This window comes from Sparus aurata, chromosome 9 (assembly GCF_900880675.1).
Source record: "Sparus aurata chromosome 9, fSpaAur1.1, whole genome shotgun sequence".
In the NCBI taxonomy this organism is placed as follows: domain Eukaryota; kingdom Metazoa; phylum Chordata; class Actinopteri; order Spariformes; family Sparidae; genus Sparus; species Sparus aurata.
Window position 1 is genome coordinate 25837725 of NC_044195.1, and position 12279 is coordinate 25850003.

The 12279-nt window shown below is 40.0% G+C and overlaps 1 protein-coding gene across 1 annotated transcript; it reads left to right on the plus strand.

The window, feature by feature from the left end:
* Positions 1-140: 140 nt before the first annotated feature.
* Positions 141-9966, plus strand: LOC115588185 (histamine N-methyltransferase A-like). The gene is made up of 7 exons (XM_030428581.1): positions 141-3393; positions 3504-3646; positions 5299-5351; positions 7823-7930; positions 8753-8883; positions 9148-9241; positions 9393-9966. Exons 2-7 carry the CDS (start codon positions 3513-3515, stop codon positions 9743-9745), a joined length of 873 nt encoding a protein of 290 aa, XP_030284441.1. The 5' UTR covers positions 141-3393; positions 3504-3512; the 3' UTR covers positions 9746-9966.
* The last annotated feature ends 2313 nt before the right edge of the window (positions 9967-12279 follow it).

The window sequence follows — 12279 nt, forward strand, 5'->3', positions numbered from 1 at the left end:
TCAAATTGATATTCAGCTGATGTAGAGGTTCTGGTGTGGCTTATAAATGCAGAAATTAAACATATCAATCAGCCACCCACTGACCAGAGGGTGTGTGTGTGTGTGTGTGTGTGTGTGTGTGTGTGTGTGTGTGTGTGTGTGTGTGTGTGTGTGTGTGTGTGTGTGAGAGAACTCTGATAACTCTACACAACTTAAATCTAAGAAGACTCTTTAAAGATCACATATATTCAGCCTTTCAACCTGCAGTTGTGCAATGTACATACAGATGTACAATATATTGGTTAGTTTAACACGGGAACATTAGTAGCCACGGGTGTCACTATTTGTCTTTTGCCAAAATAATCATCACTGTTGTGCGACGTATTGGCACCATCTTGAGGACACTGTTAGTAACCATCTGCAAAATACAGGGCCGATCAGTAATCACCCATTTCACCAAAAACACCAAGAAATAATCTCTCTCTTTTTCACAACACACACACACACACAAACACGCACTGCAAACACTAAACATGTAATTTGATGTATCCTCTAATTAAACTGAAAGCTACATATAAAATGAAGTACAGGTGCTTTTTTTTCTTTGGTTTGTTTTACCTGAAACTATATTTAACACATACAGGGTTGAAACACAAGCTTACAGACAGAGCTACTGTGTCTGCATGAATAAACAGTGCCTGCAGCTTTTTTAAGGTCGCCCTTGACTGTATCACATCTGTATCTGTACACAATCTGTACTTCACCGTCACTGCGGGGATGTGGGCGACACTGTTACTTAAAAATGAGCATGTTCACAATCTAGCGAGATACTGCATTGCTGTCTATATTTAATCAGTGTATATATACAAAGAAAATGTGATCTGAAGGGATTTAGATTTTTTTTTTTTTTTAAAAAAAGCACTTCTCTCGTAACCTGGAGGCAAAAGATCCCCACTTCAAATAAAAAATTTCATTTAGTTGAGATGCTCCAGTGGATCCACTCAGCAGTCGTTAGGAGGGAGGCAGACAGGAGTTGTACTCCCTGGTGTGAATGTAAAAGCAGTAATATGCTAGAAACAATATGATTAGCTTTTTTACTCTTCTCATCCAGAAGAAGTGCCATGCAGACATTTTTCTAACTGTTGGTTTCAACTTCCCCAGAGGTTTCTTAAGTCAGTTAGAAATAACCATTCGGGGTGGCTACAAACACCTTCCATATTCACCTAGCTTGGGCGTAAATCACAGGGGGTGATGGGGGGGAGACACATTTTAAATATGAACTGAAATTGTAAGTTTTTATAAATTTTAAAAGTTTGCAACTGCCTCACTTTGCCTCAAAGTGAGCTCGGTTTCAGTTAGGTGCATTGGACATCTGGTGGGGATTGTGGTAGAATACAAAGAAACTGGATCCTGGTGAGTTTACACAATGTCAGGGTTCTGAGTTCTTGTGTTCAGCAGTTGTTGATCCTTGAGTTAAATTTTAAATTATTATTATTTATTTATTAAATGAATCGTCCAAAGACTAAACACAAAAGCTAAAAAAAAAATTAAAAATACAAACCGAAAGCAAAGTACAAATCAAAATGCAAAGTACAAAGCAGGAATAACACAAAGAAGACAGGACAGGGAGACACTGGAACACGAGGGCGGAGCAAAAAAAAATAAAAATCAACACATAAACTGACAAAGGCAGAGGGGAAACAGACAGGGGGTGATATAAAATATATAACAAAACCAGTGCATAGATCAACCTTTTTGAAAGACCTCAAGAAAATGATTCATTCTTTTCAATATGCATTACCATTTTATCTAACTGGTTGCCATATTCTTTTAGATGTTGCTTGAGATTTGACAAAACAACCATCAGCCTGAAATTCAAATCAAACGTGGACGACAGGTGGAAATCATCTGTGCACAATCTTGCAAAAGTTGATGTCGCCATGCCTCAGAAATCTATGATTCTGTAAATATTTGCGCACATTTCCAATCATTTACACCAAATCCAGTTATCCTCCCAAATTCTTCAGCATGAGTCTCTTTCCTCCCATCCTGCCGGGTCACATGGGGCCAATCCCGAGCTCACATTTAGAGAAAAAAAAAACCCTGAATAGGCCTGCAGTGCATCGCGGTGCTAACACATGTACACACAGACAAACACATTTGCACTCACACTCAGGAGCAAATTAGAGTTGCCAGTTCACCTCATCTGCATATGTTTGGACTGTGGGAACTGGAGCGCCCTGAGGCTGCAGCCAGCTGGTGGATTCAAACTGCTTATTGTCTGTGCAGAAATGCAGATTTTGTTGTTTTGTTTTGCTTTGCTTAATAACGCATGTAGAAGACTGTGTAGCCTTGATGGAGGTGTGAGACTTTTCAGGGGTTTTTTTGTGATTTGCAGGTTCAAAAATGTTTCTACTAGAAGTTAGACGTTGCTGTAACGTGAAGGTGATACGGGCCTGTAACGTGTACAGATGTGAACGCGTGTCGTTTGCAGAGACACGAAGGCTGATTTTCTACTCTTGGCCCTCATGTTTATACATATGCATTTATTTATTCAAACATTTTCAGCATTCATTTTAAAGGTCCGTCCTGCATAAAGCTACCTTCCCAAACTTCTTCTGTAAGAAATGACCAGAATTTAAAGAGTCCAGTTCAGTGAACTCACCGTTGCTGTATCATGCAGAAGTTTTGCTTTAACAAATAGTGAAAGGTTGAGGCTTCTATCAACAGGCGTTGCGTTTCAAAACTGCAAATCAGAAATAAAACACTGGCCTGCCGCTGGTTACTAATGAAGTGTTTTACCGACCCAATCGTCAGGATCAATGTTGACAATGTCCTTTCCTGCAAACCACAGATACTTTGTGTCTTCAGTTCTTCTTGTTGCAACTTTACATGTCTTTATGTCCATGCAGTGGCAACGCTGTGCATGTTGGGGGTTGGGACTTGGAAAATGCAGTGGTTTCTTGTTAAAAATAGCCAGGTGTCTTACCTGTGTAACAAAAATACGTTTATGTGATGTGTATGAAACGCACAGATTTAATGTATCTGTAGTTTGCAGAACTGTACAGTGCCAACATTTTATATTCTGATCTCTGGGATGCATTTTACTTAATAGTGTAAAAGCAACCAAAGTAACCCTAAAATAATGTAGCACACACTTGCAGACATAGCAGTGGGTGCTTGCCGTAAGCGCAAAATGTGTTGAGAACATTTGAAACAAATCTTACGGCACAGCTGCCGGTGAATCTGCTGTGCAGCCAAAGTTCATCATGAGGAGTTACGTAAGACACGCTCAGGGGAGGGCAGCCGGCCAGACTGTGGGAGGGGAGAGAGCAACTCTGCCCAACTTAAAGAGGAGGGAGGGAGGTGAGGGAGAACAGCCGACTCTCTGTCTCTCCTCTCCGCACACTCAAGGTAAATGCAGATTTAAAGTGCACAGCTGATGTTTACATGTTTACACACTCATTCCGCGAGCTGTTATAGTTATAGCATACATAAATCATTGCTATTCATCTGATTTGCAGGAATCCGTCATGGCTGCAGAAACAAAGCAGACTTGTTATGAGGGCAGTTCTGTCGATAGCTTCCAGTTCTACTTGAAGCATTCAGGAGAACATGAGGCCATGCTCCAGTCTGTTCACAACATCCTGCCGGGACTAATGAAAAGGTACAAGAGGGAAACGCAGGAAGTGCAATTGGTTGTTATGTCCGCACACTGTTGTGACTTTGTACCCAGACTCAATAGATGATTTGGCTGCCTTCTATATGTCTGTGTGTTGCAGTCTGGAGATAGAGAATCATTCGCATTTTTTATACTGGGCAATACGCCGCAAATTGGCCGTCTTTTTTTGCGGCTAGGTCCGCAGAATTAAATAGAAGGCGGTACATTGGGGGTCTGTTTTGGTCCGCCAATATGACACATGGGAGGGTTCACTTCCATTGCTGTCTAAACCCGAGACGTCGATGTGCCGGTGTTTCGGATTAACACGGGACTGTGTTGACTATCGACCGTCAGCCGAATGCGTCAGTGGTCGCCGTAGCTACAACAGATGTTGACAATGGGAAGAGAAGACGTAGCAGTCCTCTGATATGCCTCTTTTTTCAGGTTTTCTCGGTGCAAAACATATCTGATACGTGTTTGGGCTCCTGTTTGATTAAACGTGTCTAACCCTCAGTCGCTGTATCAAAGTTGCTGGTTGTTACGGAAGACGATGTAAACAACAAAGGGGAGAGTTGCTCCTGCTGTGAATGTGTATCTCTAATAAACTTTTATTAAAAACACGTACTCGTGTATTCGCCCTGTTTGATTTAACATGCATCACATAGAGGAACTATGGAACCCTTTTAAACAAAAAAAAGAATTACAGGACTTGAACTCACCTTCACTGAGGGGGGCAAAAAACACCTGCGCGTTAACCAATCCACTGTGCCATCAGATCACACAGGTGACTCGCGGTACAACCTATTTCACTCCTCACAGCAGACACACAGCCACCTCTGGGTCGCAGAAGAAGGCCAGATCAACATGTGACCGCAGTGTCTGTTCACCGTGTCTGTCGCCAGTTAACATAGTCCCGTATTAATTGGAAACACCGGCAATTGCGTGAGATGGGAAAACTCAGAAATGTATTATTTACAATATTAATGAGGTAATAATACAAATCCATAAATATTTATTTTTTCCATAACTGTGTTTGTACACTTATCTCAGCTGTAGTCCCAGTTCCATATGAATCATTGTTAGACTAAAATACACACAAATTAGGTCCCCAGAACAATGTCTGAAAGTTGGCAGGGTAAACAAAGTAAAACAGTATGGAACTGTGTGGCCCTTTAATTTAGATATTTGTCTGCGGATCAGAATTTCTACATAATGCACCTTAAGGTCTAAGGTGAATTCTTTACCGTTTCACGTTAATAAATGATAGTAATAATGCCATCCACGATTTCTTCAAGTGCATACTGCACTATTTGTTTAATTAAATGACTGCAACTTCCTATTTGCATATAGATTTGCTTTCCGTATGTGGTCTCTAATTAGAGGAAAGAGTTTTTGCATTAATACGCTTTTTATTATAAAGTAATGTAAAATAAATAATGCATGGAAAAAACGATACTACTTGTGTTAGAGTTTTTAAATGTTTTATATATTTTTAAGAGAATAACAAGGGATTTTTATGTCTTTCGTTAGAACGCTCTGAAATCAGGCCAAAAAACAGCCAAATTATTGGTATTAAAAAACATCCCAGGGACACCCAGATATGCGTCGTAATTCTGTCATTATGTGCTCTTTTCTGTCTCTCTCGTGTGCTGATGCAGGACCGGAGAGGATCTAAGCAGCCTGGATGTTCTCGGCGTTGGAAGCGGTGGAGGTATATGATGATGAGATACAGCAACTGGTAACCGTTGCGTAAACACACGTGGTCGGGGTTACTAACTGTAGTCTAATTTTGCACAATGGCAACACTCCATGAATTAGACTGTGCATGTGTTTACAGACACAGCTTTATTTAAATACCAGAGGAAAACACACTGATGTATTATTCTCATTAAATATTTTCCCCCCTGCAGGCGGCCCAGTCGGGGGCCACTGCCTCTGCAGGACTCCTTGCTGCTGGAAAAAAAATAAATAAATTACACTTTTGCAAAACAATAATGATGCTAGTGAATTTGAGTTATATTCCCCTCCGGTGGTCAAATGAATAAATACCCTGTTTATATACAGGATTTAGCCCAGTTTAAGTTGAGTGGCCCTGCATTAATGTTCTAGCACTTAGTTTTCTGGCAAACTTCTGTCCTGAGCGTGCATCAAAGCTAAAACAACACAATCTGGCTTCTTAATAACAAACTGCTTCAACTGCTGCTTCTAATCATTAACAAACATGAATGCATAATGGATTTAACGCTTAATATGTTTATTACAGGGGGTAGAAGCAGCGACACCAGCTGTCATTGCATTGCAGCTTTTAATATATTTCCAGTTGAGGAGGTGGAGTTGGTGGAGGGCAGAGAAATGCTATACAGCCAACTCGGTGACAAGTGATCTCTGAGTGATAGGCAGAATTATACTGGGTCAATATTGTAACAGAACTATTCACACATTTGAGTGAATACGGTATTTAAATCCGTGTCTGTATCCAGAATGAGACGTGTATTGAGATCTGTTGATGCTGAGACTAATTTTAAAAAGTCAAACTATTTAAAAGGTATATAGAATGTTTTCCTCTACACATAAAACAGATTATGTACATATAGGTTCTGATTTTTGTATTCATTTATCAGTGTTTCTTCTCATTTGACAGTGTAGTGAACATTACTGTAAATATGTCAGATCTAGCAAAGAGAGGCTCGTTTTCATCTGTAGTCTCTGGCCGGGCGTAAAGTCCGCAACCTAAAATCAATAGCCGAGCCATAGAATAGATAAACGAGTAATGACTGCTACTTTTTGAAGCGAGCCTGCTACCTCAACACACAACACTTTAAATCTCTCTTTTTCTGACTCACTCTTAATCGTAGAGAAAGGTGCTCTTTTTGACGTAGCTGTTGGCAGGAAAATAAAGTCCCCAGAACACTGTTTGAAGCTAGAAAGGCGGCAGGGTCCGCCACATATAAACAGTAACAAGTAAAACAGCATGAAATTGTGTGGGTAGGCATTCAATCGTTTTCTGTTCTATTCTATTCTAAATCAAGAAACAAGAAAAGTTCCCATGCATGCTACTCTCCACTCTCATTTTATGAAAATGGCCTCATAGAAGAAACTTCAATGATCAGGTAACCACTGAAGTCAATAGTCAACTGCCCATAGGAGCACTGAAACAGTTTATGTTGCTGTTATCGTTCCTTCTCTTCATACAGGCCCTGAGGAGAGAAGAGAAGTGATGAGGGACAGTCTGATGTCTGTGCAAAAAATACTTTCAAAAGTGTGTCTAAATTTAATATGAGGCCTCAGCAGTCCCAGCTCAAATCCAATGAGAGCCTTCGAGCTTACAGTCTTTTTTAGAATGAAATTCACTCTTTGTGTTTCTGTCCCTCAACCGCCGGAAAAACTGCAAGGACATGAGAGGAATTTAATACTGAAAAGATAGTAGCTTTATATGCCCGTTCTGATTTGACTGTTTCAGACTGCTGAAGCCCCACATTGACATATTGACATCATAACATATAAAATACACTTACAGTTGACAATACTGACTTAGAAATTATGCAAAAATGTAGAAATTGCTTCATTCTGGATGTTTTTGTACAGAGGCCTGGAAGGGACATGGAGGGAAAGAGAGCTCGCAAAACTTTTTCTTGTAAAAGAACCACCACCTTCAATTTTTTTTTTCTTCCCTTGTCGCTTCTGGGGTTTTTCATTTTTGAGTTGCCATTGATAATGAGGAGCAGATATTTTATTTCATGTTAAAGATTATTCTGTGGGTAGAATCTCAGTCTGACAACCAAGACTGTTTGAACTGCTCGTGCTGCGCATCATTAAGGGTCTAATAATAGAGAGACGTCCTGAATAGAGACCATATCTGTGGGAGAGTTGGTAGGTTATAGGAGGACACTTTGGTCAAAGCTCATGCAGTTTATTTAAGGCCCTCTACAGGTTAAATCAGGACACACTGTAGATTACATTTACTACTGGACAGCGGCAACATCAAAGGATGTCCAGAACGATAAGACTATGGAGACACACACACCACCTCTCTCGCTTGACCTAAATACAGTGACAGGGAACATATCAACCTGAATTAAGTGTTTGAATGTTTCAGAAATGTTTGCAAAAGTGCAAACAGATATATTTGGGTGTTTTCACATTGACGCAGCGTTACGCTGAGGCTCCTGGTTTTTGTTCCAGGGGAGATGGACGTCCAGATGCTCAGCCTGCTGCAGTCGACGTTCCCCGCTGCCCCGATCACTGCTGACATTGTGGAGGGCAGCTCGAAGCTCGTCGACAACTTCAAAGGTACTGATGATTCAAAAACACAGTATCAACTGCTAAATTAGCAGTGAAAAGGAAACTCTGCACTCATGAACAAAAGATAGACAAGGCAGTTATTGTCATATTTGTATTATAAACAAAATATCACTTTTATATGTAAAATAACAAGTATTACTTGTATGTATTGTTAATTACACGCTAGTTAATTGTTATTTCACTGTTACCAAACAATGAAATGCTTTATAAACTAAAGTTGCAACAAATGTTCATAATACAAAATACTAAATGTTTAATGAATATTGTGACATTCATCATAAACATTATTTGGGTGACTTTTATAAAGTTGCAACTGATGTTCATGAACCTTTACAGTGATTTAATACATGTTTTATAAAGCATTTTATTGTTCACAGTAAAGAAACAATGAATTAAAGTGTAATGAACTAGAAATTTACCATTTAATATTTATAGTTATTGTAAAGTGTTACCAATCAGGCTTCATATGTCTGAAAAACTCAGACTTTTGTGTATAATCCTCATAAAATATGCCAAACCAGACGTAGTGTAACTTCTAAATTAGTTTCAAAAACATCAGCTGATGTACTACCAGCTCTGAACACAGAGATCACATATTTCTGGTCATTGCACAAAGGACCCCTCAGCAATCAAAGCTTCCCCTTTTAATATTCCTCACTTCTGAATTTGTTTTTGATTTGTTTGTTTGTTGTTTTTGATCAGAACACTACCTTTGGTATCTTATACTGCACATATCTTTACCATGATCTGTGCTTAAGTAAAACGCTCCCACCATATCTCAGTTGTATTTTTTTTATGCACGACCTACAGCTTTGGTGGCAAAGACCCCCAACCTTCAGACGATCCCGTTCACGTGGCACGTCATGCACAGCGAGGACTACCAGAAGCAAGTCCAAGCCAAGGGGGACGTGAAGAAATTCGACTTCATCAACATGATTCAGGTATTCGATTTTAAAATGATGTGAGCGATGCAGTCAACAAGAATATCGGTGTCTCACTGTGTGAGTATGAGATTTATTTAGTCCTCCGCTGCTGCGTGTATAATTATTATTACTATTAACAGTAAAACATACTGTATCGCCCGGCAAAAGTGGCCCCGATTCATCTACAGTGAGTGAGTCACTTCCCATTATAGGCCTTGTGTAGATGCCAGCCTTAATCCGCAAGGTTAAATTAAAGTTTCCCAACAACTGCCTTCTTGACAGATGATCTACTACGTGGATGACCTCGCCGATACGATCAAGTTCTACCACAGCCTTCTGAAGAGCAACGGCAGGCTCATGATCATCGTTGAAGCAAGTGAGTAGAACTTCTTCCTTCTTGCGGGCAAATAGAAGAACAGAGACCGATTGGGGGTCTTTTGGTTCAAAAAAAAATTCAGATGACGATAAGATAACCAAGTTTTAATTCCTCCTGGAGTGAATGTATCCTCTAATCTCATCCTATCCAGGAAACAGTGGCTGGGACACCCTGTGGAAGACGTACCACAAGGATCTCTGTGTCCACGCCATCACAGAGTACCGCTCGTCAGGCGACGTTATCGCCTGCCTGAAGAGCCTGGGCCTGAAGTACGAGGAGCACGCCGTTCCCAACGCCTTTGACATCACCGAGTGCTTCGATCCAAACAGCCAGACTGGAGTGCGTCTGCTGAATTTCATGACGGCGAGAGATCAATTCTACCAGTCCTTCACCCCTGAGATCAGAGCGGGGATTTTAGATCTGCTCAGAAACAAGTGCAGCACCGAGAAGGATGGCAAGGTGTTCTTCGACAGCACTCTGAGCTGCATATTCGTTCATGCTTGAGTTAGTGCCATGAAAAATTCACACATTCAGAGTTCTCTTATCTAATCTCTGCCGTGCCATCTTATCATTTGTACAATATATCTGCCTGTTTGCTAATATTCTGTATGCTATAGTTTTCAGCATATATTCACCTCATTTAATCTCTCTATGTACCAGGTTCAACTCACCTCGTTTACACCGTATGTGTAGAAGAAAGGTCAATAAAACCAATAAGTCACAAATTTGTGGTCTCAATCACTGCCACAGACAAAATGTATACCTTGAGGAAAAGAAACTATATCCAACTACTAACTAAATTGTATTTATATGATTTACCAAATGACAAACAGATATAGTGTGCAACCAGCTGGCAGAGATTGTGGAGCAGCTGCTTTATACTATATTATAATTCAAGATGTTTCCCTAAGACACTTTTAATTTAAGTTATAAGTTTCATGTTGAATATGCATTGGCCTATACATTTGGCGTGCTGTCAGTGCTTATCAAATCAATTCTGCTTTCCTATTGTGGAATTGCCCAAATACTTTCAATTCCATGCCACGTTGGAGAAGAGAGATCAATGATGTCCGGATGTCGGCAGCTGAGTAAAGGTGGGTCACACCCTGACAACACAAAAAGTCTTGAACAAAGAGAGTTTACTTGGTAGGACGTAGTCGAGGGAAGTAAGATGGCAAACGGAGGTAAAAGGGAGTGAAGGAAAGCGATCAAAGGCATCAAGGCAGAGGGGAGTTCTATCTGTAAGCTTTTAATTTTTTATTATTATCTCTGAATCTTTTTATTGTCACTGCAGTGCCGCCGTTACATTAGCTGATACAATAAGCCACCCTGTAATTCTTACGGTTATGAAATGTATTCAGCATAGAACAGTAAAAGCACCGACCCCAGCACAGTGAATGTGTCATATTAGATTATATATTTAATTACATTTCTATACTTTTAGCCCTTCAGTATCTACAAAATAAGCGTCCTGATGAAAATGCGCCCTTTCTACTGTTATCCAGATAAAAGTGTCAATCCACGTGTTAAACAGGAACCAGAATACAGAGAAATGACATCCACACTTCCCCGGAGCGTTGTTCGATTGTCCCACCCACATCTCTAATGCACTGAGAAGTTGATGGAGGCTTAAAAGAACTAAAGGCAGAGTGAACATGTGACTGAAATGAATGCTCATGTTGCTCTGCTGGATGTATTGTAGGCAGCTGTTTGCAAAGTCAACATGCAGGGTGATATTTCAGTTGAGCTCCCACTGAATCCTGTGTACTGAAGGATTCAGCTGGCTCGGGTGTTTTTTCAGCAATACTGGGTGACAGGTCAGGACACAGAGACTCGACTTGGATTTATATAACTTCAGGTCAGCCTAGTCTTTAAATCTTTTATCTACCTGTCTGCCGTAACGCAGGGTGTGGGAGTATACAAGGGGCCAAAACAGGAGTGTTAATACAGCTAATACATTACTAATGTTGTACAACCGCTGTGTAACATGAAGGCAGAGGGACAGTAAAAAAGCGGAGAGGGATTAATTTGACAAAACTTTCTGCTTGACATCAACTTAACCGCACGGCAGCTTATAACACAGCTTTCAGTTATTTCAGCACACAACAGGTAAGGTAAGGTTAAAGCCGGCTGTAAAGACTGTCTCCTGTCACAGGGGATTCAATAGCACGCCTGGTCGGGCGTAACAGGAGCCTTTTCTACGCACTGTGCAAAAATACCTTAAACCATAGTGTAAATAAAATCAGGAGCATGTACCTGTGAAGTATAGAGTAGATTAAATGTTGAGTCAGACTCTGATTTGAACATTTTAATTGAAATTAACAATAGACACTGAATACAGTTGTTCTTTTTATTTGTTCTACTTTATACCATATGCCTGTGAAAACACATAAACAAATCAAAAGTAATAATTATATAATAAAACTTAATTAATATGGTTCTGATTAAAAATGCTTAGTGCTCAAGTATACAAACTTCAAGTTAAAGTCAATTATACATACATTTTCATGCATGTATACTGTGTGTTGACCATTTGCCCGCCTGGCTGACTATCAAAGGCGATATTCAGCAATTTTCTACACATGGTCACACCTACATGAACCTGCATATTTGAAAGTGTGTTTGATGTTTTCATTCAGGTCTGTGTACAGATTAACTAAGAACCCTGTTAATAATTAAAGGTGTTTTTTGTATGTCTCCTCCTTTAAAAGGGTACACTGAGTATATCTATATTATTATCTTTATTATCCCAAGATCTGCCTTTATCTGTTTGTGATTCTAAGTCAAGCCAAGTACGGAAGCCCTGAGGGGCCACTGAGAATTTTCACCCTGTTTTTACACATGAAGAAAAAGAAATTAGAACTATGAAAATGGAGCGCCAGAAAAAAATAAAAATAAATCTCACTTGCCCCTCAGTGCTTCCCTAATAAAGTGTTAACTGAGTTTGTTAAAGAGCATTCCATCACTGTGGCAAAACACTGTGGTAATCCCACTACAATAAGAGCACATTATTCCATGATCACACACACACACACGCA

Bases quoted from the DNA above. Each gene is read 5' to 3' on its own strand.
- LOC115588185 (XM_030428581.1), top strand. From the start codon at position 3,513: ATGGCTGCAGAAACAAAGCAGACTTGTTATGAGGGCAGTTCTGTCGAT. The intron at 7,931-8,752 runs GTACTGATGATT...CACGACCTACAG, and splicing joins GCTCGTCGACAACTTCAAAG to CTTTGGTGGCAAAGACCCCC. The intron at 8,884-9,147 runs GTATTCGATTTT...CCTTCTTGACAG, and splicing joins ACTTCATCAACATGATTCAG to ATGATCTACTACGTGGATGA.